This window comes from Lissotriton helveticus, chromosome 1_1 (assembly GCF_964261635.1).
Source record: "Lissotriton helveticus chromosome 1_1, aLisHel1.1, whole genome shotgun sequence".
Lineage (NCBI taxonomy): Eukaryota > Metazoa > Chordata > Amphibia > Caudata > Salamandridae > Lissotriton > Lissotriton helveticus.
Window position 1 is genome coordinate 1423638640 of NC_136057.1, and position 25822 is coordinate 1423664461.

The 25822-nt window shown below is 50.0% G+C and overlaps 1 protein-coding gene across 1 annotated transcript in view; it reads right to left on the reverse strand.

The window, feature by feature from the left end:
* The window catches only part of STX10 (syntaxin 10), a 145663-nt gene that overhangs the window by 25041 nt on the left and 94800 nt on the right, over positions 1–25822 (reverse strand). Inside the window, exon 6 of the mRNA XM_078685314.1 lies at positions 6018–6124. Within this exon, the coding sequence (XP_078541440.1) occupies positions 6018–6124 (107 nt within the window). The remainder of the gene's footprint in view (positions 1–6017; positions 6125–25822) is intronic.

Genomic DNA, 25822 nt, shown 5'->3' on the forward strand with positions numbered 1-25822 from the left:
CTGCCTGCTGGAGATATCCGTATCGTCCAGTGCTGTTTTGTGGCAGGACCTGCCTATGTTCTTGCCCTCCTGGATCACTGCCTTCGCTTGCTTTTTTAATTTCTCTGGAAGGGTATGCAGAAGTCCTTCCATTTCCTCCCATTTCTGGTGGCCATATCTGTTGAGGAGTGCACTGGAATTTTCAGGTCTCCATTGGGTCACTAATACCCTTGCTATCTTTCAAACCACTAGGTCCATTCTGTTTTTCTCCTTCTGCAGTGGTGGGCCTGTTGTTGTGGGAGCGTTATTCCTCTTCCTGGCTGTTGCTACTATGAACACGTTCCCCTTGATGGGGGGTCTTGAGCGGATTGATTATATTTTTTCAAAACAACTGCTCTAGCTTTGGCAGGGTCCTTGAAAGCTTTCTTACCTTGGTCCAATATGTGGGAAACCGTAGATAGATACAGGTTTGCCTTCTGTGATATCAGGTTTTCGAGGAGGAAGCATGATCCCTCCCTCTCTTCCTGGAGCGTGTCTGCTGCCCTCTTGATAAGTCCGTTGTACAAATGTACACGCACAGGTCCTCAGGGGGAGAGGACCTTGAGGGATAGCTGTCGACAACCTCCTGGGGGGATTGCGGAGTCGACATCCTGCCATTCATCCTCGATTTGGTCCTATCTCTCAATTGAGGAGGGTACGCTCTCCTCTTATTCAAAGCGGACTTCCTGCTCCCTTTTGTGTGGGTCCGGCGTGATGGACACCTCGATGTCCGTTAGGTCTTCACCCTATTTTTTTACTCCAAGGGCTTCGTGGGGATGCAGAATGCCTTCAGGGAGTTGTCTAACTCCTTCTTACATTGCAGGAGCGCCCCCAACTTCAGCCTAAAGTCAACGTCTTTTCCTGTAGACATCGAGCGAGCATTTGGCGTCGGAGGTCGAAGAGAGTTTCCTCTTCGGGGCAACAGGTTCTTTGTCCTTTGCCTCCTTGCCTTTTTCATTGTTCCCTTCTTTGCCACTGCTAGCATCAGGTGTTGGTGCAAAGACTTGCCACCATCGGCGTCCTTTGGTCAGGACCTGTGTGGCTCATTCAGTTTGTGCAGAGATTCGGTCATTGAGTGTTTCGACATTGAAGTCGTTCTGGGGGCTTTACGGTCTTTTGTTACAATGTACTGCTTGGTCCTTTTGGTGTCCCTTCTGCCTTCTTTGCGGCCTCTGCTATCTCGACACCTGCATCCAAATCATCCCTGAGTGCTGACTCCGCTTTTTTGATGTTTTCCTCAACATCACAGGAGAAGCCCAGGTCTTTCGGGGATTCCTGTGGTCTGTGGGTGCCAGCCATGGCTTAGTATGCTAGTTGCTGTTTCAATCTGGTCTTGAGAGACTTCAGTACAATATTCGGCACAGCCTTCAGTGTTGTGATCCTTCAAAAGGTACAGGTTACAGACCTCGTGTGGATTCCTCAGTGCGAACTTGTGGTGGCAGTTTGTGCAGAATTTAAAGGGGGTGTCCTCCATTTCCCTTAGCTGTCCCTTACCTCTGCATTCTTCAGCACGTGGCCCTCCGTCAGCGTTGAGTATGCTCCCCTCCTTGTTCTTTGGTGTTTCTCAGAGCATCTGCTGATTTTTGGTCGACTATTGCTCTCTCATCTCTGCTAATCTTCCAAGATTCTTTAGAGCTCCTCCGATATGCTTCCAAACACAATGGTGCAAAAAAGAATCAGAATATGGTGACCACACACAGAAACTTCTGGGGCACCATCTGACATCACACAGGGGCTGGACTTACCACCAAATTGTGGTCAATGATGCCCACACGCAAAAAAAAACCAAGCATTTGCAATGCAATAGGTCTCGCATTAGGAAAGTTTGAGCTATTAGTATTGTAAATGACAATTTTTTTATTTATGTTTTGTTTTTGAAAATAGCAAAATGAATAGCTTTGTCATTTACAATGCCAATAGTTATAACTTTCGCCAATGTGACACCTATAGCATTTGTAATGCAATATGTGTTGTATTTACATGTATTGATATTACAAATAAAATTGGCTTTTAATTTTTTCCGTAATTAATACTTAAATAAAAGTTATTGTAATTTATAATGGCAATAGCTTAAAGTTTTGTAAATAACTTTTGTGAAGAGAATGTTCAGTGTTTTTTATTGTGATGAAAATCCAAGAACAGAAGCGAAATATTAACATCATTTTGTTACATTTGTAATAAAGCTTGAAACATTGAGAGAACATATTTGAACCAGGTGTTGTTGAATGGTTGCACAGATTGAAGCTGTGGTGGCGCTGAGCGATGTTGTGATGACGAACGAGTGATGTTGTGGCGTTCAGTGATGCTGTGGTAGCGCATAGTGATGTTGTGTTGCCCCTGAGTGATGCTGTGGAGGTGCGGAGTGATGCTGTATGCTATGCTATGTTTTGTTTTGCTATCCTATGTTTTGTTCTGTTATGCTATGCTATGCTTTACTATCTTATGATTTGATTTGTTATGCTATGCTGTTTTTTTATGCTATGCTATGTTTTGTTATGCTATGTTTTTCTATGCTATGCTTTTCTATGCTATGCTATGTTATGCTATGCTGTTTTGTTATGCTATGCTATGTTTTGTTGTGTTTTATTATGCTATGCAATGTTTTGCTATGCTATGTTTTGTTATGCTATGCTTTGTTATGCTATGCTTTGTTATCCTATTCTAAGCTTTGTTTTGTTATGCCATGCTATGTTGTGTTTTGTTATGCTATGCTATGTTGTGTTTTGTTATGCTATGCTACACGTTTTGTTGTGTTTTGTTATGCTATGCTATGCTATGTTTTGCTATGCTTTGCAATGCTATGTTTTGTTATGTATGCTGTTTTGTTGTGTTTTGTTATGTTTTTTTGTATTTTGCTATGTTTTGTTATGCAATGTTTTGTTTTGTTATGCTTTGTTTTAGATTATGTTATGCTATGTTTTGTTATGTTATGCTATGTTTTGTTCTGCTATGTTTTGTTGCGTTTTGTTATACTATGCTATGTTTTGTTATACTATGCTTTGTTATGCTATGTTTTTATTATGCTATGCTATGTTTTGTTGTGTTTTGTTATGCTATGCTATGCTGGTGAAGGTGTGTGAGTGTGTGTGAGGGTGAGTGAGGGTGAGTGGGTGTGAGGGCAAGGGTATGTGAGGGTGAGAGGGTTGTGAGGGTGAGAGGATGTGAGGGTGAGAGGATGTGAGGGTGAGGGTGAGGGTGGGTGAGGGGGTGTGAGGGTGAGGGGGTGTGAATGTGAGAAGGGTGGGAAAGTGTGTGAGGGTGAGGGGGGTGAGTGTGGGTGAGGGGGTGTGAGGGTGGGAGGGTGAGGGTGTGTGAGAGGGGGCAAGAGGGTGAGAGTGGGTGAGAGGGTGTGTGAGGGTGAGAGGGGGTGAGAGGGGGTGAGGGGGTGTGAGGGTGTGTGAGGGCGTGAGGGTGTGTGAGGGTGAGGGGATGTGAGGGTGAGGGGGTGAGGGTGAGGGGGTGTGAGGGTGAGGGGGTGTGAGGGAGTGAGTGTGTGTGAGGGAGTGAGGGTGTGAGGGGGCGTGAGGGGGTGTGAGGGTGTGTGAGGGCGTGAGGGTGTGTGAGGGCGTGAGGGTGTGTGAGGGCGTGAGGGTGTGTGAGGGGGTGTGAGGGCGTGAGGGGGTGTGAGGGTGAGAGGGTGAGGGGGTGTGAGGTTGTGTGAGGGTGAGGGGATGTGAGGGTGAGGGGATGTGAGGGTGAGGGGATGTGGGGGTGAGGGGATGTGGGGGTGAGGGGATGTGAGGGTGAGGGGGTGTGAGGGTGTGTGAGGGGGTGTGGGGGTGAGGGGGTGTGGGGGTGAGGGGGTGAGGGGGTGTGGGAGGGTGAGGGGGTGTTAGGGTGAGGGTGAGGGGGTGTGAGGGTGAGGGGGTGTGAGGGTGAGGGGGTGTGAGGGTGAGGGGGTGTGCTAGGGCAATGTCAGTAGTATTGGGCATGGAAGTCCAACTAGAGCCCAAATGGTTCCTCCTAATAACAGAAGAAAACGAGGATTGGCCACGACATGTGAAGCAGTGGCTGGTGTTGGCGGCTGTGGTTGCTAAAAGTAATGTGGCAAGGAAATGGGGGGGGGGGGGGGGTGATGTCCACACCTACACTGGAGGAATGCGAAAATGATCTGGACTGATGCTGGCAAGCGGAATTGACGATTTACGAAAGGGGAGAAAATCTGGACTGCATGGCAGACATATCGAGGACTGTAAGAGGGAAGCAGGGTACCAAGGTGAAAATTATTAACCTGGCCCTAGATTTGTTAATAGCGGTAGATAAGTGAACTGTAAAAAAGGGATGGATGATGCAATATAAACGCTCTTTGTATATACAACAATTTTGAGGATTAATAAAAAGTTTAAAAAAAAAAAAAAGTTGAGGACCTACATGCACTTCATTGCTATAATGACACTTCTGAGGCGCCAGCAACAGGTTACTGTTTAATAATCAGCAAAAATTGATAAGGCTAGAGGTCTAGTCATGTCCAGACCACATTCCAATCTTTTTCTAGGCCTTTGTAAACCATGCATTCACCGGCTGTGCGTCTATCAATAGCATCCAATACCTTTTATTGTTTTCTGAACAAAACATTTCAGTTTGATGAATCACAGCACTTCAGGCGGAAGGGGTACAAGTCCACACAACTCTCAGGGCTACTCACTAAGGGACAAGTACTTTAAAAAAAAAAAAAAAAGTGCATCTTTAAAATACTGGCGTGTGTGGGAGCAACCCATGCACCATCAGCAAGGGCGAACGTCACCCCAGCCTATCAAGGTTGATCGATAACCTTTTGAGGCACAAGGTCATAGCAGACTTAGACAGCCAACCCACATTGCCAGCCATGTCATAGTGACCTAAACCTTAAATAAACCAAGGCTTCATCATCCACCTCACCCCAAAAGCATGCAGGTGCGCGACACTATCTTTTTTAGATTGCTTTAAAAAAAAATTCCTCCATTTATGAATTACCTAAGCAAATTTCTGCATTAAATTTCTAATAACACAGATTTGCATTGTAGAAAGGATCTCTATTAACGAGACACCAATTCTGCCGGTCCAACCATGACAAAGAACTCTAATTTTACAGCTTGTGTCACTGCCCATTTTTCAATTTAATTTTTTTAATTAAAGACCATCTAAATGTTAACCTGTAGTATAACAAAACCTCTATATGAATATTTATAAATGTATATGCAATATCGGAACAATGGAAACCCAGCCCCAGAGGACGATGCAACCTGCAATTGCCAAATCATGCCCTACTGTTACAATGCAATTCAAGAGTTGGCCAATGTATACATAATGATAATGTTTGCCGATTGAGAGCTAATGAACGCATCAAGATGCACTTTGAATTTCAGTGTAAGGTCGATTCCGACCTGTAAAAACCAGCTCACCAACCTAGTTACGAATGACTTTTGTCCTCGCTGTATGGAACCAGCCAGCCCCGGGGATCCTCCCTGCTCGGCACCCATGCGCACGCGTAACCCCCTCCCGCCTGGCGGCTTACCGTCCCCGGGTGAAATGGTCTCGATCTCCACTCCCATGACGGCAGCTGGGAAAAGAAAAGGGGGTGTCCTCGCGCGGGCTGGCTCTGGCTGGCACCCCGGGCTGGGACGTGCTTGTGATGCCTTGGCGGGGCTTGCTGGGCTTGCTTGTGTGCTTCCCAGAGAGACAGGAGATTGGGAACGCGCGCGCGCGGCCGGCTCCGATCGCTTTCCTGAGCGTGCGCGCGCCAGTCTCTGTCTCCTGGGAAGCAGACTCCGCAACTATAGTATCGCGCCTGGCGCGATGCATATGGCTTCGCCATATGCATCGCAGGCGTGAGACCTAAAAAAGATAGAAGAGGGGGACAAGACACAATTCTGGACCCAACCACTAGATGACGGAATAGATGCATAGCATGTGAATCCAAAAAAGGATTAATGCTGCAAAATTAAAATAAGCCCCACTGCCCAAACACTTTAGTATTGGTTCAGAGTCTCCTGCTCATAGCAACTCTTGCCTGTACTTACACAGCTTGCTCATCCAACTCGTCCCCTATCCGACCAGACATGTTCTTTAGGACCCGGATGCTGCCCGACACGAGTTCCAGCTGATCATCCTGCTGCTCCATTATAAGCTGCAAAACAGAATAACTACTTGTAAGAGGAAGATTAGAAAGGAAACAAGGACTAATCCCCAACAGGGAGGACAGCAAAGGCCCAAAGCAGGGAGGACATCTTAGTAGGGCTTTGCGCTATAGGTGACTGTCCTGTACAAAGCTCAGCTAACCTAAGACACCCATGGAAGCCATCTTTCTGAACCTCTGACCATAAGCCTATTGCCCTGTCGCAGATGTGTTACAAGGCAGGCACTTCCTGGGCGCAGGTCTTCTTAAGCTAGCTCGACAGGTTAAATTGACCGGGTGCTGATAAAAAGCGTAGTTTCCCACTGTGATGTAACATGCCTGTTTATAACATTGCTAGAAAACTGCAAAGCTGCACTTGTGCGAACTGGAAGTCCGAGTTAAGTAGTATCACTTCTCGCAAGATAAACATTGGCCCCCATCCATTCATAATCGCAGCAAACTATCAGCATTTAAATATGTAATCTTTGTAAAAGAATACCCAACATTTTGGTAGTGTTCTTGCAATGTATGAGAGTAATCTGTTTGGGTATAGAGGATAAATATTAACGCATGTCCAAGGAATTCAGGAAGCTGAACAGTAGAGTTAAGGAAATCTCTACTTGAATATCAAGTACTCAAAATAGAAGTAATATTCATAATATCAAACTGTCCTTCTCTCTCTACCTCAGCGCAGATTCAGAATACTTAAAAGTGTGTCCTTCGGGCTCGGCTCGACCAGTCTGACATAGTCAAATTAATTTGACAGCCCCGTCACACAGCTGAGCATAGCATGGCTGTGCAAGGCAAGGGCCTTGCATCCTCTTTTCTACAATCCACAAACTGCAGTGCAGAGGCGCACAGGCAATACAAAAAATAAATAAAAATAACTGCTACTTTTGGCTGCAAAAAAGCTAAAGAGGAGCTAATTTGAACTAAAGAACACTGTACAGATATCTTGTGTGGAAGCTTCAGGTGTAGGGTACCGCCTGAAAGCCCCTGATACGCCACTCTTTGAAATGACTAAGCGCTCCCTTTTAGTGCTTGAATCTCTTAGCTTAGCCAGTTTGAACAGAGAAGGCTAGCTACAGGAAGTGGTGGGGTTATACACTGAGAATGCATTGTAACACAACAGATCATATTAAATAAATGGAATGTTGAGTCAGTACTTCAAAGAAAGACACTTTCTGTGTATGTAACATTCTTATATTGCATGGTAGCCCCCAGAGGCATGTAGGCGCTTTACCTCAAAACATAAGACCAGTACATAGAATGGTTTGAAAGGATAAACTGTAGACAAGTGAGCAAACAGAAGAAATCTTCAAGCTGCAGTGCAGAAAAAGGTGGCAAGAATGAGTTGAGGACGGAAACCGGAAGAGAGAAGCTGTATGCAAGGGGGAAGATGGTTGAGACAAAATAGGTTTATACAAGAGACAGGATATGGATAAGTACATGTCTAACTGCTTCTTGAACGCTAGGAAGGAAGGCTAAGTTCAAAACATTTTAGTAGCGAGTTTCATGTTGAGGTCGCTACCTGAGAGAAGGAGCGATTTTATGGGAGTTAAGATTTTAACTTATGTACAGTTAAAACTATGGCATACAAAGAAACGCAATTAACATCTTCTGGGCTCGAGAACAAATCACACAAGTGTTTATAGCTCCTATACGCTAGACAATAGAAATCTGGTTACACAGAGCCCCATGACAAATGACAGCCCACTGGGAAACTTCAGAGGAACTAGGGTAAGCTTAGAGGTGTGTGTGTCACAGTGGTAGTTAATGGGTCATGGTACCAGACAGCTTTGTAACAGATATGTGGGGCCCACTGAGATAATGGCTCAGATTTTGATAATGGTTTCTGCTAATGAATTTGAAAAACCCAACACTCAAAGCAGATTTCCAACCTTGTAAAAAAAAAAAAAAAAAAAAAAAAAAAAAAAAAGAAAAAGAAAAAGGTTTTCTGTAGTTACTTCCTGGGACACTTTGGAATGTTACATAAGCGAACTGGTATCCAGTCACAGGTGCCGAATGTAGAGGGGCACAGTCTAGTTTACTGGAACCCAATGCCCACTCAACTACATTGGAGTTTGCGGTTGGCAAGTGGGCCAATATCCAATAGGTGTCCCTTTAGAGGGCTACAACTGCAAGGGCCCAAAGCTTCAAAAGACCAATCATAGTTGACATTTTCAAATGGTAGCAACATCCACAGGTTAGACAAGAACCCATAGCGAATACTGGAGTGACAAGCTCAACTCTGTTCAGGACAAAAAGTCTTAACCGCAGCATTAACCATCAGCATCTTCCTGCCCTTAAAACCAGATCCTAATTGTTGCAGATACTGATCAATATTTTCCTGCCTATGTGATGGACCCCCAAGACAAGGGTCAAAGTGCAGATTTCTCTACACTTCCAAGAGTGACAGAGGATGTAGGCACAGACACACATAGGGCACTAGGATGGCAAGATATGCAGGCTCACTTTTCTCAGTTGATGAGGATGATGGATAGGCTCTTCCACTCTGACATCTTATACACCCTGAGCAGAATAAACGGGGCAACTGTGTAGTTCCTGGCTTGATTTGTGCAGTCAAGATTTATTTTATGTTGAGGTTTTTTTTTAAACCGCGAGTAACCACTCTGGTTGGTGTCCTTCTGGAGTTTTGGGGTATGAGTGCATTGAATAGACAGTAAAGAGTTGTAATATAGTACAACTACTAGACCCAGAGTTGGAAAACAGTATCATGCAACAGTAGTGGACAGTAAAGGGAGACTGCCCTCTATCAAATAAATGACTATATGACAAATACTTGAAAGAGCAAGAGTCATGAGAAGCTCAGTGAAGAGGCGAAGTCTGGCTTAAGCGTCTGATGACAGGAAAATAGGACCAATCAGCTGAGGGCTACTGTGAAGTAGGCATGTTTATTTAAGTGCTAGGATGAAGAGGTGAGTCTTTAGGATCTTGTCGATTCAAGGTAGTCATTGCAGTTTCATATAGAGAGGTAGGGTGGAGCAAAGGGTGGGGTGCAGGACTTGGACGGTTTATCCTGTATCTCAATAGTTAAGTCGACAATAATAAAGTTTGGTGAACCTGAGGTCTCCAGCAGGTTGATATGGGACAAACAATCTTGCAAGATAGATTGGTTAGAAAACATGGAGTAGCTTATGTTCAAGGCAAAGTACATTATATGGATCTTTTACTTGGAGACAATGGAAGGATTTGAGAGCTGGTGTAATGTGGTTGTGTAGTTTCAGGTCAAACAACAGGTGAATAGTTCTGAACTCTATGGAGCTCTTAGAAAGTAATGCTGGCAGTTTATTGCAATAATCAAATGTAACATAACCATGGTGAGGAACGGGGACACATTCTGAGAGCAGCATCAGTTAATGTAGATGATTAACTACTGTCTTAGAGACTGCATGTAGATGGGGAGATGCAAATGAGAGATTGCAATCAAGAATCACAGTCAGAATGCATGTTTTATTCATTGGGATTGGGGGGCTAGCTAGTACCACTGGCTTACAAAAGAGGGCCAGGCCAGGGCCCAGCAGCAGGGCTTCAGTTTTGTCACTATTTAGGCAGAGGCAATCACTCTATACGAATCAATGAACATGGCAAAGGCAATATGAAAAATTGGGAAGATTACCAGTTCACTGACTGAGAGTAACCTCAATGTGTATAACTGAATGTGCCCCTAGCAGCTTCTTTGCAAAGCTGTGCAGATAACTTTCTGTCCAATGGGTCAAATACAAATATGTACATATAAAACATAACTCTGTAGTACTAAAGTTACATTTGTCTCACATATGTATTTATTTCCTTAAAAGTAATTCAAGTCATGAGAAAGTTGAATAACATTTTATGTGGTTGGAGTAGCAATGGCTTTTGGCTTCTCAGGGGAGTCAGTAAGCTAAAGAACTCTGCAACATTACACTTTCTCCAGATCAGAAACATGTCACCCATTACTGGGATGAAAAACGAGTTGCATAGATATGCAGCAAGATTTAGGAAATATCTCAGTCAACTAAGCAGTTGTAGGGCTGGCATAATGAGTATATGCCAAGGTGAAATTTGTGGCAGGGAGAGGGCAGAAGGGGGATTTGCAAAGGAAACGGAGAATAATCAAATGTTGGAGCCCGAGCAACAGCCTGTGAAGCAATACAGCCTCATCCTCCTAAATGAGAACAAAATGGTTACTTACTTTTGATTTTGTATACTGAAGAATTTTTGGGATTCACATGCAACACATTTTTCCGCCATGCAATGGTTGGTTCAGGACCTATCTTTTTTTTAATTTCCTTTTATTAACAATAGGAATCAACATCACAAGGCAGAGTGCAGTACATTCTCATTTCCTGTCATGACAAGGTTCTTTTCCAGATATTAGAGCACAATATCATAACAGTAGGTAACTTGCATCATGTCTACAATTATTCATCTTGAACTGGTACCAGTGGCAGAATACAGATGTTCCCTCTATATTCGTTCCAGTCGTTCCAAATGTGGGACAATTTTTTGGGACATACCCTAGCTACATATACATACTTTTCACGGAATATGTACCAATCCATATCCCTCTTCCAGGTGGAGACCGTAGGTGCCTGTGCTGCCCCCCACTTCTGAGCAATGTTACATTTCGCTACCATCAATCCCAATGTAACCCAGGTGATGCATATGTTGCTTAGATCAGTGGGCTCCCACTGATTCAGGAGACATCTTTTGGCCTCCAGAGGGACCTCATGTGTTAACACCTCACCCATCACCTCATGTATCTTCTTCCAATACATCTACACAAGTACGCATTCCCATAGTATATGGAGGAATGTGCCTTCACTTCCACATCCCTTCTACATTTACCATCTTCTGCTCTTCCCATTTGCAACAAAAAGGGCCCGTGATGTAGATCCGGTGCAGGATTTTGAGTTGTACTAGCCTCAGCCTTGCTGCGATGGCCACCTCCCATGGTGAAGTTACTGCTATTGCCCAGTCTTCATCAAGTATTATACCATCCCTTTCCCACTTTTCCCGCAGTTTCGAAAGGGGTTCACCAGAGTGATCCACTAACTTTTTCTAGGTGAGTGAAATGCCTTCGTTGGTAAGTAGCCACCAAGGAGTCTATCCTCAAGGGGTGAGGAATCGGCGGGGGGGTCTCTCCCTTCTGGAGACAGGATTGCAAAGCGTGTCGAACCTGCAAGTATCTAAAATATTCTGTGGGAGCCAAATCATATTCCTGTTGCAGGGCTGGGAATGCCTTGACCTCACCCTTTAACCATAGGTCGCCGATTTTTGAGATACCTATGAGGTCCCACTTGTTAAAGCCTTTAGATGACCACAGATTCCAAAGCAGCTCTGAATCCCATAATGGAGTAGCCAGAGTTACCCTACGATCTCACCCCAGACTTCTGTTAGCCGCTTGCCAAACTTGCACCGAGTGCTTGGTTGGTCCAGTCAGGCGGTGTTTTCTGGCGCTTGAATAGAGCGCTCGATTGTAATTCCCTCCAGATAGTAACCAGCGATCCATCGCATAGCCCGGACCATCTGCCCGTCTGTAAATGCTGTGATAAATGGCCGCCAGATGAGCTGCCCATTAATATTTTTTACGGTCATGGAGGGAAATACCCTTAACGTACCAGGTGAGATTCAATTTAGGAAGTGCTATACGCGGCTTCCCATTCCAGAGCAAGCTGTGTTGTAGGCTCTCGATTTCTTTAAAATAGCTTGCAGGAACCAAATCTAGTGAGTTTTGCAGGGCGTATAGAAACCGGGGTAGGGACATCATTTTGAATAAGGATGCTCTGCCCAGAAAAGAGAGCGGAAGCGTATTCCAACGCCCCGAATCTCTTTTCAATCTATGCAGGGGTGGGAGTAAGTTATGAGCGAATCTACCTGCAGGATCAGATGTGATATACATGTCTAGGTATTTGAATCCCTGTGTAGTGATCTGTATCGGGCACTTCCTGGGAAGGCCAGTGAGGGGTCCCTTTAGGACGTATAACACCGTATAACACCGATTTGACCCAATTAATTGAATACCCTGAGTATCTGCCAAAGATGGCGAAAATGTCCAGTACTGCTGTGAGAGAGGCCTTTGGGGATGTTAGGAACAATAGTATGTTGTCTGCATACAATGAGATGTGGTCCTCCCACGATTCGGCCCATTTAAAGCCTCATATCACCGGGTCCCTTCTCACCGAGGAGGCCAAGGGTTCCAGGGCCAAGTCAAACAGGAGGGGAGAAACCAGGCATCCCTGCCTGGTTCCTCTGCTGAGTCAGAACACCTCAGATTTTTTGTTGTTTACCACTATCTGGGCCAGTGGTTTAGAATAGAGGAGTTGCACCCACTGGAAGAAGTGGGGCCCAAAACCCATTTTCTCGAGAACCGCAAGACCATTCGAGCAGATCGAATGCCATGGAATCGTCCAGAGATATCAATATCGCCTCCTCCTGTATGGTTGCCGCCCTCCCCATCGCCCCGTGTACTCTGCGTAAATTCAACGCGGTGTTATGCTGGGGCATTAAACCGGATTGGTTCGGGTGTACTAAATTATTAATGATTTTGATCAGTATATTGGCGAGGAGTTTAGCCAAGATCTTAGGCTCAGCATTCAAAAGGGAGATTGGCATGTAGGAGGAACAATCTGTCCGAATCTTACCTTCCTTGTGAATTGTCACTAGAGGCGTGATCCTTTGATCGCGAGGCAGCTCCCCATGTTCTTTACTCTCCTCAAACATTTTACACAAGTTGGGGGCAAAGTTTATATAGCTCAATCAGCAAACCATTAGGTCCTGATGCCTTCCCAGAGTTAAGCCCCCTGGTTGCCTGTGCCACCTCATCCGCCGTGATCGCCCCTTCTAGGTATTCCAGCTCAGACGCTGAGAGTCTAGGTAGGTAGTGTTCTATCCCGTAGGAGGTCCAGAGAGTCATGTAGTGTGTAGGGGTTCTGTGAGGAATAGATCTGTTCGAAGTGGGCTGCAAATGCATTTGCAACGTCCTGGGGGTCTGTGATTGTGCGTTCTGCCTCATCTTTTAATGCTGGCACCAATCTGCTTGCCAGCTTTTGCTTGTCTAACCATGTAATCAATTTCCCGGCTTTATCCCCTTGTTCGTATATTCTAGCTAGCGTCTCTCTTCCCAATTCCTTGGCTCTGTTTGCCACTAAGGCCTTGTAGCTATCCCTCTTCACCTGTAGGATGTGTAGGGTGTCTGGGTTGGGTCCCTCTGCTATTTCCTCTTCCAAGAGGAGGATCTCTGTTTTTAGCGCTTCCTCCTTCCTAACCTTTTCTTTCCTCACCCCCACTATTTGGGAAAGGGCTTGGCTCCTGACTACCGTCTTGAATGCTTCCAGTAGTGTCCTATGAGAGCTTACTGACCCCACATTCTTTAGGAAGTATTGTTCAAACGCGGTGTGCAGTGCTTCGTGAACTACCGGATTGCGGAGATGCCAAGGGTTGGTGGGCGCTACCCTTCCCACTCTATGGTGGCCCACCACAAATTGCTCCCACAACGGAGAGTGATCGGTTATACCCCTCGCCATGTGCCTAGCTTCTCGTATGTGTGTCAATTGGTCTGGGGGAGCCAGTAAATAGTATATTCTTGACTGGCTGTTGTGAGCACCCGAGTGGCCGACCTGACCTGGTCAGAACCGGACACTCCTCCCACTCCTCGCTGTGACTGATTTCTTTTGGCAACATCGTAACTCCATCTGCTTGGACTGCCTGCTTGGTATCGTACCCCTGCATCAGCGCCCAGAGTAGCATTGCATTGCTTTGCTTTTATTTTATTTATCATAAGGGTTGTTAATTTCCTCCGTCTGTTTCCGCACCCCTGCATCTGCGCTTCGATTAGCATTCTGTGGGATTAATGCTAGTGACCTCCCGACTGTGCCCCGATCTCGGCTGCATTATTGTTGTGCCATTTGTTGTGCCTCTCAGCCCGTCCCTGCCGCTGCTCCCCCGCGGCCCCACCCCCGTCCCCTACCGCATCTCCAATTCAATCCCTTCCCCACTCGCCACCCCGCTCCCGCCTCCCAGCTGCTCCTCCCTCCCACTGGTATCCCAAGGTAAGGATCGCGAGAGGAGCTGTGGCCGACCTGACCTGGTCAGAACCGGACACTCCTCCCGCTCCTCGCTGTGACTGATTTCCTTTGGCAACATCGTAACTCCATCTGCTTGGACTGCCTGCTTGGTATCGTACCCCTGCATCAGCGCCCAGAGTAGTATTGCATTGCTTTGCTTTTATTTTATTTATCATAAGTGTTGTTAATTTCCTCCGTCTGTTTCCGCACCCCTGCATCTGCGCTTCGATTAGCATTCTGTGGGATTAATGCTAGTGACCTCCTGACTGTGCCCCGATCTCGGCTGCATTATTGTTGTGCCATTTGTTGTGCCTCTCAGCCCGTCCCTGCCGCTGCTCCCCCGCGGCCCCACCCCCGTCCCCTACCGCATCTCCAATTCAATCCCTTCCCCACTCGCCACCCCGCTCCCGCCTCCCAGCTGCTCCTCCCTCGCTCTGCCCCCCCCTCCACTTTCTACTAATGACAGATGCACTCACGCGCAGTGTTCACGCGCAGCGATCGCGCTCGGCGCGCCAAAGGTAAGCCCGTCTACGCCTGTCCGCGCCTGGACCGCGCCCGACCCCCTGGTCCCCGCAAAATTCAATCCACCCGCATAACGTACAACGCCACAACACTCTCTGCACTCAACATCGGCCGTCTCCCCGCCTGCCACCAAGCCGCCCCTGGACGCACCCACGGACCCTTCGCCTGCCAGTCCTGCAAGTTCGACTGCATCAGGACCCACACTTCATCCACAAACGCCAAAGAAAGCTCCGACAATAACCACCTGAAGTGCATCCTGCTCAACACCCGCTCGGTCCACAAACACGCCATTGAACTATGGAACCTACTAGACACCACAACACCGGACGTCGCCTTTCTTAAAGAAACCTGGATGAACGCCTCATCAGCGCCCGACATCGCCATAGCCATCCCGGACGGTTACAAGATCATCCGAAAGGACCGCAGCAACCAAACAGGAGGAGGCATCGCTATCGTCCACAAGAACTCCATCCGTATCACGACCAGTTCCGACAACACCCCCACAGCCGCCGAACACCTTCACTTCCAGATACACACCGACCATAAGGCCACACTTAGAGGCACCCTCATCTACAGACCACCAGGACCCGCACACAATTCAGTGAAGACATCACTGACTTCATTAGCCCACACGCCCTCCCCTCCGAGGACTACATTCTCCTAGGGGACCTCAACTTCCACCTGGAGAACAACAATGACAACACCACCACCACTCTTCTGGACAACCTCGCCAATCTCGGACTCAAACAACTGGTAAACACCCCCACCCACTACGCCGGACACACGCTCGACCCAATCTTCTCCTCCAGCAAGCACGTCTCCTTCAATCACGCCACAGGACTCCATTGGACGGACCACAGCTGCGTCCACTTCAACTTCAGAAAGACCACGACCCACCACGACCCACAACAAATCCCCCGCAGAAACTGGAACAAAATTACCACCGACCAGCTCACCACATCGCTTAACCAAAACCCTCCCGCCAAATCATCGGACCCAAATCAAGCAGCCATCAATCTGACACAATGGATCTCCCACAGCGCTGACGAATTAGCACCCTTGAAAAACCATCACTACAAGCCAGGTAGCAAAAAAGCCTCCTGGTTCAATGACGACCTTAAGAACTCCAAAAAGAACTGTCGCACCCTCGAGAAAGCCTGGCGAAAAAACCCAACCACAGACAACATGACCGCCCTCAAGGACGCCACCCGCAAACACCACCAGCTGATCCGATCCACCAAGAAATCAGCATTCAAGGATCGACTCAACAACAAACGCCCACAACAGCAAGGAACTCTTCAGCATCGTCAAAGAGCTCACCAATCCCAGCGCCGGCACAAACGACATCACTCCCTCTCAAGACCTATGCGACTCTCTAGCCTCGTTCTTCCACAGCAAAATCGCTGACATACATAACAGTTTCGGCGACCAGTCCATCCCCCTTACCACCGAACCAAAGCCCCCCACCAACAACCTTAGCGCCTGGAACCCGATCAGCACTGAAGACACCATCCGCTTGATGAACTCCATTCACTCCGGATCACCCACCGACCCATGCCCCCACCACGTCTTCAACAAGGCCGACTCCATCATCGCACCCCATCTCCGGGATATCATCAACTGCTCCCTCAACACCGCCACCTTCCCGGAAAGCTGGAAACATGCCGAACTCAGTGCCCTCCTAAAGAAACCTACAGCCGACCCCACTGAACTTAAGAACTACCGCCCCATCTCGCTCCTCCCTTTCCCTGCCAAAGTCATAGAGAAGGCCGTCAACAGTCAGCTCGCCGCCTTCCTCGAGTCTAATGGTTTCCTCGACCCTTCACAGTCCGGCTTCCGAGCCAAACACAGCACCGAGACCGCCCTCATCGCAGCCACAGACGACATTCGAACACTACTCGACAACGGGGAAACAGCTGCCCTTATTCTCCTGGACCTCCCCGCAGTTTTCGACACGGTCTGTCATAGCACCCTTGAACAACACCTCAGCAACGTCGGGATACAAGGAAAAGCATTGGATTGGATCATCTCGTTCCTCGCCAGAAGAACCCAGAGAGTCCGCCTCCCTCCTTTCAGATCAGAGGCCACCAAAGTCATCTGTGGAGTACCACAAGGATCATCGCTCAGCCCCACTCTCTTCAACATCTACATGAGCCCCCTCGCATCCATTGTGCGCCAGCACAACCTCAACATCATCTCCTACGCTGACAACACACAGCTGATCCTCTCCCTCACCAAAGACCCAAACACCGCCAAAACCAACCTACACGAAGGGATGAAAGACGTAGCCGAGTGGATGAAGAACAGCCGCTTAAAACTAAATTCAGACAAGACGGAAGTCCTCATCCTAGGATCATCCCCCTCTGCTTGGGACGACTCATGGTGGCCACCGGCACTGGGCAGCGCACCCAAACCAACGGCCCACGCACGCAATCTGGGCTTCATCCTGGACTCCTCCCTCTGGATGACCAGACAAGTCAACGCCATCTCATCATCATGCTTTAACATCTTACGTATGCTCAAAAAGATCTTCCGATGGATCCCCACCGATACAAGAAAGACGGTCACCCAAGCGCTTGTCACAAGCCGACTGGACTACGGAAACACCCTCTACGCCAGAACCACAGCCAAATTACAGAAAAAACTCCAACGCATTCAGAACGCCTCCGCCCGACTCATCCTAGACATCCCCCGCCACAATCACGTATCCGGTCACCTAATAGACCTTCACTGGCTCCCCGTCAACAAGAGAATAACTTTCCGTCTCCTCACCCACGCACACAAGGCCCTCTACGACCTAGGACCCAAATACCTCAACAAGCGCCTGAACTTTTACACCCCCACCCGCCAACTACGATCGTCCAATCAAGCCCTTGCCGCGATTCCACGCATCAGAAGATCCATCATGGGAGGAAGTTCATTCTCCTACTTAGCGGCCAAAACCTGGAATTCTCTCCCCACCCACCTCCGCCTTACACAGAACCACCTATCATTCAGAAAACAACTCAAAACATGGGGGGGCGTGGCCGAGAGCCGAGCATGGGGGACGCTTGTTGAGTTAGCTCCGTCCTCTGCCCGGTAAAACTAGCAATTTATCCTATTACCCCGACGGCCTAGCGACCCGCCCGGGTCTACAAGAGGCGAAGACACTGCGGAGCGAGACGGTCGGAGTCTGGTGCCCAGCAACACGACTTACGAGGCAGGGTAACATCTGAGGCGGGCGCGGCCTGCTGCCGAAACGGGAGCCGCGGCCTCGCGTGAGGAGTGGCCCCGCAGGTAGAACGCCCGGCCTGGGGCGCTGCACTGCCGGGAGGAGGAGCTGTCGGGAGATCGCCGGCAGGGGTGGAGTAGTGCCGGCGCCGACCCCCCCCCGAACACTGCCGGAGCACGGGGAGTGCGCCCCCAACGGAACTAGCCGAAGAAACCCGGGGCCCGCTGGAGACCGGGCGGCGCGGCGTGGCGGAGTAGGTGACGCCGCACCGGAGACAACGAGCAACAGGTCCGCGAGGCACAGCAGAGGCCTTAACCCCTGGGACCCACGCCGCACTCGACCCCCGACCGGGCAGTGCAGGAGGTGAGGACGCTTCTGCGCCGCCGGTACAGCGGAGTGGGAGACTACCCCGCGCTGCGGGATCACTGGGAACGCGGTGCAGGGGAGCCATTGGAGAAGAGCGGCACTACGACCTGGCTGGCCGCACACAGGGGACGGCAAAGACGCAGCGGGGGACACACTACATCGTCGGAGAGGGGCCCAATCCTCGCGGGGACGCCAAACGGCGGGACGGCCGTGCTGTCTCGATACCACGGGCCGGCTCTGCACCGTGGCGCTTGGGGGCCCCCCCCTGGTAATACCGGAGGCCGTGCGGAGAACGCCGAGAGTGCTGCTGAACATAGGGACTACCGTGATTGGGGAGGCACACAACACCAGCCTTCCTGCCCGAGGGGAGGAGACGCCATTGCAGTGAGGAGGGCCTGCGCAGACAAGAGCTTGGAGGTACCGGAGGGGGGACGCGCGGCAAACCGATCCTGCCCTGAGCGGCCCCCGGGCAGGGAACTAGCCATAGTGCGACGCACTCCCCTGAGCATAGTCTAACCACTGCTGAGGCCCAGGCAGGGCCACCTGGCCAGGGCTCGATCTCCATATAGGCGAGCTGAGTGTGCAGCCGGACGATACCACACCACTTCGCCCACACGCGGAGCATAGGCAGCGAAGATTTGAGACCGGCGCAAGCGGGCCACCAGAGACAAGACCCACTGCACACTGGAACGTAGTCCCCCTGGGGGCGCAAACACCGCCATCCTGTCGTCGAGGACCATGGGCAGGAACCGGAATAAGGTGCCGGAAAGGGGCGCCGACCTGACGCAACAGTCTACTGGTTCAGAAGACCCACTGGACTCTTCCAACGTTGAGATGGTGCCGCCAACAGGCCAGACCTCACAGGAGGCCAAATCAGACCTTATACTGACAGAGATACGGGCTTCCAGGGAAGCGCTGGAAACGCGAATGGACCAGATGGCAACTGGTATGTCTCTGCTACGCGCGGATCATAACAAGCTGGCGGAAAGGGTCACGGAACATAAACCGGCCCTGGACGACTTGATACCGCAGCAGACAGAGCACTCCACGAAAATGGAAAACATGGAGAAGCAGCTGAAATTAATGTGGGAGAAGATGGACGATGCGGAAGGGAGGGCACGCCGAAACAACGTGCGAATTCTAGGAATTCCGGAGCGCAGCGAGGGGAGGAACCCGACGCAGTTTGTAGAGGATTGGTTGCAGAAACTTGCGGGGCCACAGGAACGTACGCCTCTCTACAGTGTGGAGAGGGCACATAGGATGCCGAGTAGACCACCAAAGCCAGGAGCGGCGCCTCGCCCTTTAATAGCTCGCCTGCTCAACTACAAGGATAGAGACATAGTTTTGCGAGTGGCACGAGAAAAGGCGCCCATACGCTTTGAGGACAAGACTATATCGATCTACCCGGACTTCACCCCGACGGTGCAAAGGGCCAGGGCCACGTTCCGGAGTGTGAAGAAACGCCTGCGGGACAGAAATCTGAAATACGCTCTGCTGTTCCCTGCCCGCCTGAAAATAATCCACAACAACAAATCACTTTTCTTCGACACAGCAGAGGGGGCGGCAGAATGGATGGAAGTGACGATGACGCCACCCAATTCGCAAGACCCCCTAGGGGAGGAACAACGGAGGAATGGACCACCGCGAAGGGAGGAGGGAAGGCCTGCAGTGGGTTCCACGCATGAGGAGGTGGAAATCACGAGCGGTCCGGATGCCCTGACTGGACGGCGGATAGCACAGGAGAGGGCCCGGCTGACGGAGGCCACTCTGGCCGCACACGACGCAGGCGGCGCAGTGATACTAGATAGCGCCTCTGATGCCCGGACGGAGGGGTCTGGCTCTGCGGATAGCTTGCAACTTTTTCCGAAAATAACTGCACAGGAGGCGAATGACCTTTAATGGGACTTCAGAAGACTCCGACTGGTAATGTACAGGATACATGAGAGACTCTGGGCGGGTTGGCTGGGACTGGGGGGCACGTACACTAGCCAGGGCATGCCGCCGGGACTCCGGCGGGGCCCGGGCGAGGGTGAGCGGGACCACACCCCCAGGGCGCAGCAATGGTTCTGTTAGATTGTCACCCCAGTTGGGTGCTAGTGTTTGGACCTCATAGTTTCTTGAGTGAGGACCTTAATGTTTTGGGGATGTTTGTAACCGGGGCACTCAAGGCAGCATATGCAGGTACTCTTGTAACATGGTGGGTTATACTGGTTCTACTGGACACAAACAGCATGGGGTCACTTAGCGAATACAAAATGTGCACCTGGAATGTGAGGGGGATGAGCTCGGTTCATAAGAGGCACAGGGTGCTGGCGCAACTGAATAGGAGACGTGTTGCAGTGGCATACTTACAGGAAACACATTTGAACAGGGATGAAGGTGCGAAACTGCTCAAGAAATGGAAGGGGCAACTGTTTGCCACTACTTACTCTGTGTTCTCCCGGGGGGCGGCAATATGGGTCAGGAACTCGGTCCCCTTTAAGATGTTGGAAGAAAGGATAGACCCGGAGGGCAGGTATGTGCTTATAAAGGGATTGTTGGATGGCTCCCCTATTGTGCTTGGCTGTGTGTATGCACCGAATGTGGGACAGGGTTTTTTTTTTAACCACGCTTAACAGAGCGATAGCTGATTGGACGGACACCGTGTGGATTATTGGAGGGGATTTTAACGCAGTCTTAGACTTATCACTGGACAGGTCGCACCCACCACTGCAGGCTGCCGAAAGCAGGAGACAGGCGGAAGCACTTTCTCAGTGGGCGGCGGGCTGGGGGCTAGCGGACATTTGGAGATGCATGCACTTGTCGGATAGAGAATACACCTTCTTCTCCCCTCCCCATGGTTTACACACAAGAATAGACCACATATTTTGCAACACGACACTGCTGGGGGAGGTGATCGCCTCGGAACACATGGGTAAAACCTTCTCGGACCACAATCCGGTTGAAATTACGCTGCAATGGGGCAAGATGCCCACTCCAATACCGACGTGGCGCATGTCCCCGGAGCTGCTGGAGGACTGTTTTTAAGGCCACCATGGCGGATGGCATCACACAACATTTCCACATAAATGAAGGCACGGCTAGCACGCGCCTGATTGAATGGGACGCCTTTAAGGTGTACATAAGGGGGGAAGCAATGAACGCACGCTCGGGTATGAGATGTATGGTCATGGAGAAACTTAGAGAGGTGGAGGGCCGGCTGGCCATGTTGGAGAGGGAGGCTGCGGGCATGAACTTGCCTTTTACACCTTTACAGGAGGCGCACATGCAACATGCTGAGTTGTTAGAGGAACTTCGTGTCCTGGATTACAGGGAATACACATGTAGACAACATACCTACGCAGACAGATCCGGTCCCCTATTGGCCCGATTGCTGAGAGATGGCCCGTCCCCTACTCCTGTGTTAGAGGTAATGGATCAAACAGGGAGGTTGGTGGCGACACAGTTAGATATCAACGCTGCTTTTCGTGACTACTACGGGTCACTGTACGGTCCACATCGACATATGTCGGAAGAGGCATTCGACGTGTTCATGTCGGGCCTCGAGCTCCCGCGTCTAGAAAAGACCCAGAGCGACGACCTGGCGCGACCCATATTGGTCGCAGAGATAAGGCAGGCAATACGGGCACTGCCGAGGAACAAGGCCCCAGGATCAGACGGTCTGCCGGCGGAGTTTTATGGGGCGTACATAGACTTGCTGGCCCCGCGGTTGCACGTGGTGTTCAACGAAGCGAGGAAAGCGGAGGGGTTACCGCAGTCCACACTGCAGGCCCTAATTGTCTCATTACCCAAGCCAGGTAGGGACAGCCTACGGTTAGCTAACTACAGGCCGCTGTCCTTGCTGAACACTGACCACAAGGTGTTGAGCAAGGTGTTAGCAACGAGACTGGCACGGTATATCCCAGGCCTGATCCACCCGGACCAGTGTGGTTTCGTGCCAGGCAGAAGCACGGCGATGAATCTGAGGAGGCTCAGCCAGCTGATGCTCCACGAGCGTTTACCCTCAGCGACGGAGGGCTGTATCTCGTTGGATCTGCGGCAGGCATTTGATTCCCTACGGTGGGATTATATGTTCGCAGCGCTGGAACGGTTCGGGATCCCGGCTGACTTTATAGCTTGGATCCGATTGCTGTACACCCGGCCTACTGCTAGGGTTCGCACGAATCGATGTATATCGTCTCAGTTGGACATAGCAAGGGGCACGAGGCAGGGATGCCCGCTGTCCCCGCTATTGTTTATACTGGCACTGGAACCGCTTCTGAGTAAGCTTCGGCTTCAGGCGCAGCACAGAGGTATCAGGAGGGGAGGGGTAACTCATGTGGTGTCGGCGTACACCGATGACATCATCCTTTATTTGAGGGATTTACATGGGGGACTGGACCCAATTCCCAAGCTTTTTAAGGACTTCAGTGCGCTCTCAGGTCTTACGATAAGCGAGTCAAAGTCGTATGGGTACTGTTTCACTGCCCTCGAGACACGTGCTCCATTGCCCTTCCCACCTTATTGCTTTGAAATGGCGGAGACTACCTTCCGCTACCTGGGGATACAGATTTACAGGAGAGAGGCAGATATGATTGATGGGAACCTGGGTCGAGCGGTGACAGCACTAAGGTCGCAGGTACAATTCTGGACCGCACTGCCACTGTCAGTGGCGGGCAGGGTAGCCATTTCTAAAATGGTAATGCTACCGAGGCTCCTTTATTATTTTACGAACTTGCCCTTTAAGGTCCCAGCTTCTGTATTTCGAACCTTGAACACCATACTAACGGAGCTGATCTGGGGGCGGGGCAGACGCCGCATAAGTCTGGCGAAATTATAACTGCCTACGGCGGCTGGGGGGTTGGGAGTACCGGACTTATTGGCATATTACTATGCGTGCCAATTGCAGTGGCTGGCTTACTGGCTAGCGGGCAGCTACCTACATGAAATAGGCATGTCCGAGGAAGACAGGGGGAGGGGTGCCATACACACTCTCCTGCTGCCCAACGCGGCGGTCCCTGGGCATTCCCCTCCCTTGCTCAAGATGGCCATCGCCTGCTGGAGGAGAGCTGCGAAATACACGTCCCCCACCTCTTCCTATGCCCCCACAATACCATTGCTGGGGATCCCACTGGGGACGGGAATGCTCTCTAAGAGGGCGCTCACCACGTGGACGGATGCTGGGGTGATGCAGGTGGGCGATTTATTTACTGATGGCCACATGATGCCCTTTGAGGACTTCTGTGCTGTACACAACGCACCTAGGGGGATGTTCTTGCTCCACGGAGGGGTGCGAGATTACATCACTCGGACTTGGGCACTGGCAGGCAACGAACCAAATATCAACCCGCTACACACAATGCTGTACCTGATGGGTACGGGGCGCAACTTAACGAAATGGATCACGAGCGGTATCCGGACTGGGAGGGCGATATCACTGCAGCCGCTGCGTGAAGTGTGGGAGAGGGATGCAGGCAGAGCTTTTCGAGATAAGGAGTGGGAGCGTGTTCTTAAGTTCCCCAAGAAAGTTTCGAGGAATCCAAAGTTTAAATTCATTCAACTTATGATCCTGCACCGCGCATACCTCACGCCTCACCGAATACATGTAATGTTCCCCGCCACGCCAGACTCCTGTCCCCGGTGTGGTATGGAGGATGCGAGGTTGATACACATGCTATGGGATTGCCCGAGATTGGGGTATTTATGGGCCACAATACACGCTGCACTACACAGAGTGTCCCCTAACAGACAGTACGACACCTTACCTGCTAGCTTGTTGGGCCTGGGACCCACTGAACGTAGGAAAAGCGTGGCCACGAGGTTTATTGACCTCGCACTGCTAATGGCCAAGCGTACCATTACCATGAGGTGGAAGTCGAACAGGCCGCCTGACCCAGATGTGTGGAAAGCGGAAGTAGTGAGGTGGGGTAAGGCTGAAGGTATGGCATTGCAGACTGAAGAGAGGAAAGGCTTACGCAAGGTGCCTATATCGCTTGAATGGAACGCTATAATGATGTCATTTGAAATGGCGGATGTGGACACCACCACTGGGAGCTCGTGTGTGGATGACTTAAGGGATAGAATGCCTTAGGAATACCACTTACTTCGACCTCCTAGTGCGCCCGAAATGTCAAGGGATAGCTGCCCGAGCGCAGAAACGGGTGCACTGAATAACATAACATAAAATAGGATAACATTAGGCCAAAGCTGGCTTCTGTCATATAGGGCTCTAAAGGGATTTGTGACAGTAACTTGGAGTAACTAGGAGAAGGGAGCGGAGTTTACCACCATGTACGGATGACGTATTGAGCCTTTATAGAAGTGCCTGGGGAGGGCAGTTGGGTGGGGGGAGTTGGGAGGGAGGAGGTGGGGGTTGTGTAAAAGTATAAAAATAAGAAAAGGAAATTTGAGACTCTACAGTATGGCTAACATGTGACACTAGCGCATATACTACTTCGAACTGTGTTGTACTGTAATGTATGAGACATGTAATCCTACAAATAAAAAATATTAAAAAAAAAAAAAAAACTCAAAACATGGCTATTTGACAAGTAACGTACCCCCCCCCTCAAGCGCCTTGAGACCCTCTGGGTGAGTAGTGCGCTATACAAATTTTGACTTGACTTGAGTGATTGGTGTATTGGGTGGTGTCAGGGTGAAATGATCGGCATAAATCCTGCAACCCCAGAGCCCCCAGAAAGTCCGACAGCCAGGGGTCATGGAGGGTTTCTACCTTGGGTGCCATTAACCACCGAAATTCAGGTCCCCTCCCACTACTAGGATTCCCTCTGGCACCGTCAGCAGAATGGCGCCCAGGTCTTTAAAGGTGGGTCTCCAGAGGCCCGGCGGCACACATAGACCGAAATGAGGGTCAACATATTTCCTCCCCATTGCTCCCATGATGCCCACATATCTCTCCCCGTGTCCACCCATATGGACTTGACCGTCATGGGAAAGGAGTTCCTAAATAGTATAACTGTTCCTCTCGACCCCGAGGTAAAGCCTGAATGTGCCACAAGGTTGTATCCTCGCCTGTTGAGGGCTTTACACGTGTTTCCCACCAGATGCCTCTCCTGCAGTGGCACTACCTCAGGGGCATGTCTCTTGATATACTATAGCACCACTGTTCTCTTCACTTTGTCTCCCAAACCGTTAACATTTCAGCTCATCAATTTAAACCCTTTGTCCCATTGCGTACTCATAGACATTTACGTGTCACACTCCCCTCCCCCCCTCCCAATACACAACGTAAATGGATCCCCCTGAGTCAGTCGGCCTCGTATTTGTATGCAATGTCACACACCCCACATAGTTTGTTATTGAAAGACTGTGCAAGCTGGGGGAACAACCAGAACCCAAAAACACAGGTCAAATGGCTGGGCCCCCAAACCTGCTCGTCTCTCTGGGAGCTGTGTTCCGTTGGGTCTCTCCACCCATCTAGCCAATCGGCAGCGTCTTCAGGAGCCTCAAAGAATCTGGTCTCCCCCCCCCCGGCCTCCACCCGAAGACGAGCCGGGAACAACATGGCATATTTAAGGCCTTTGTCTCTCAATCTCTTTTTAG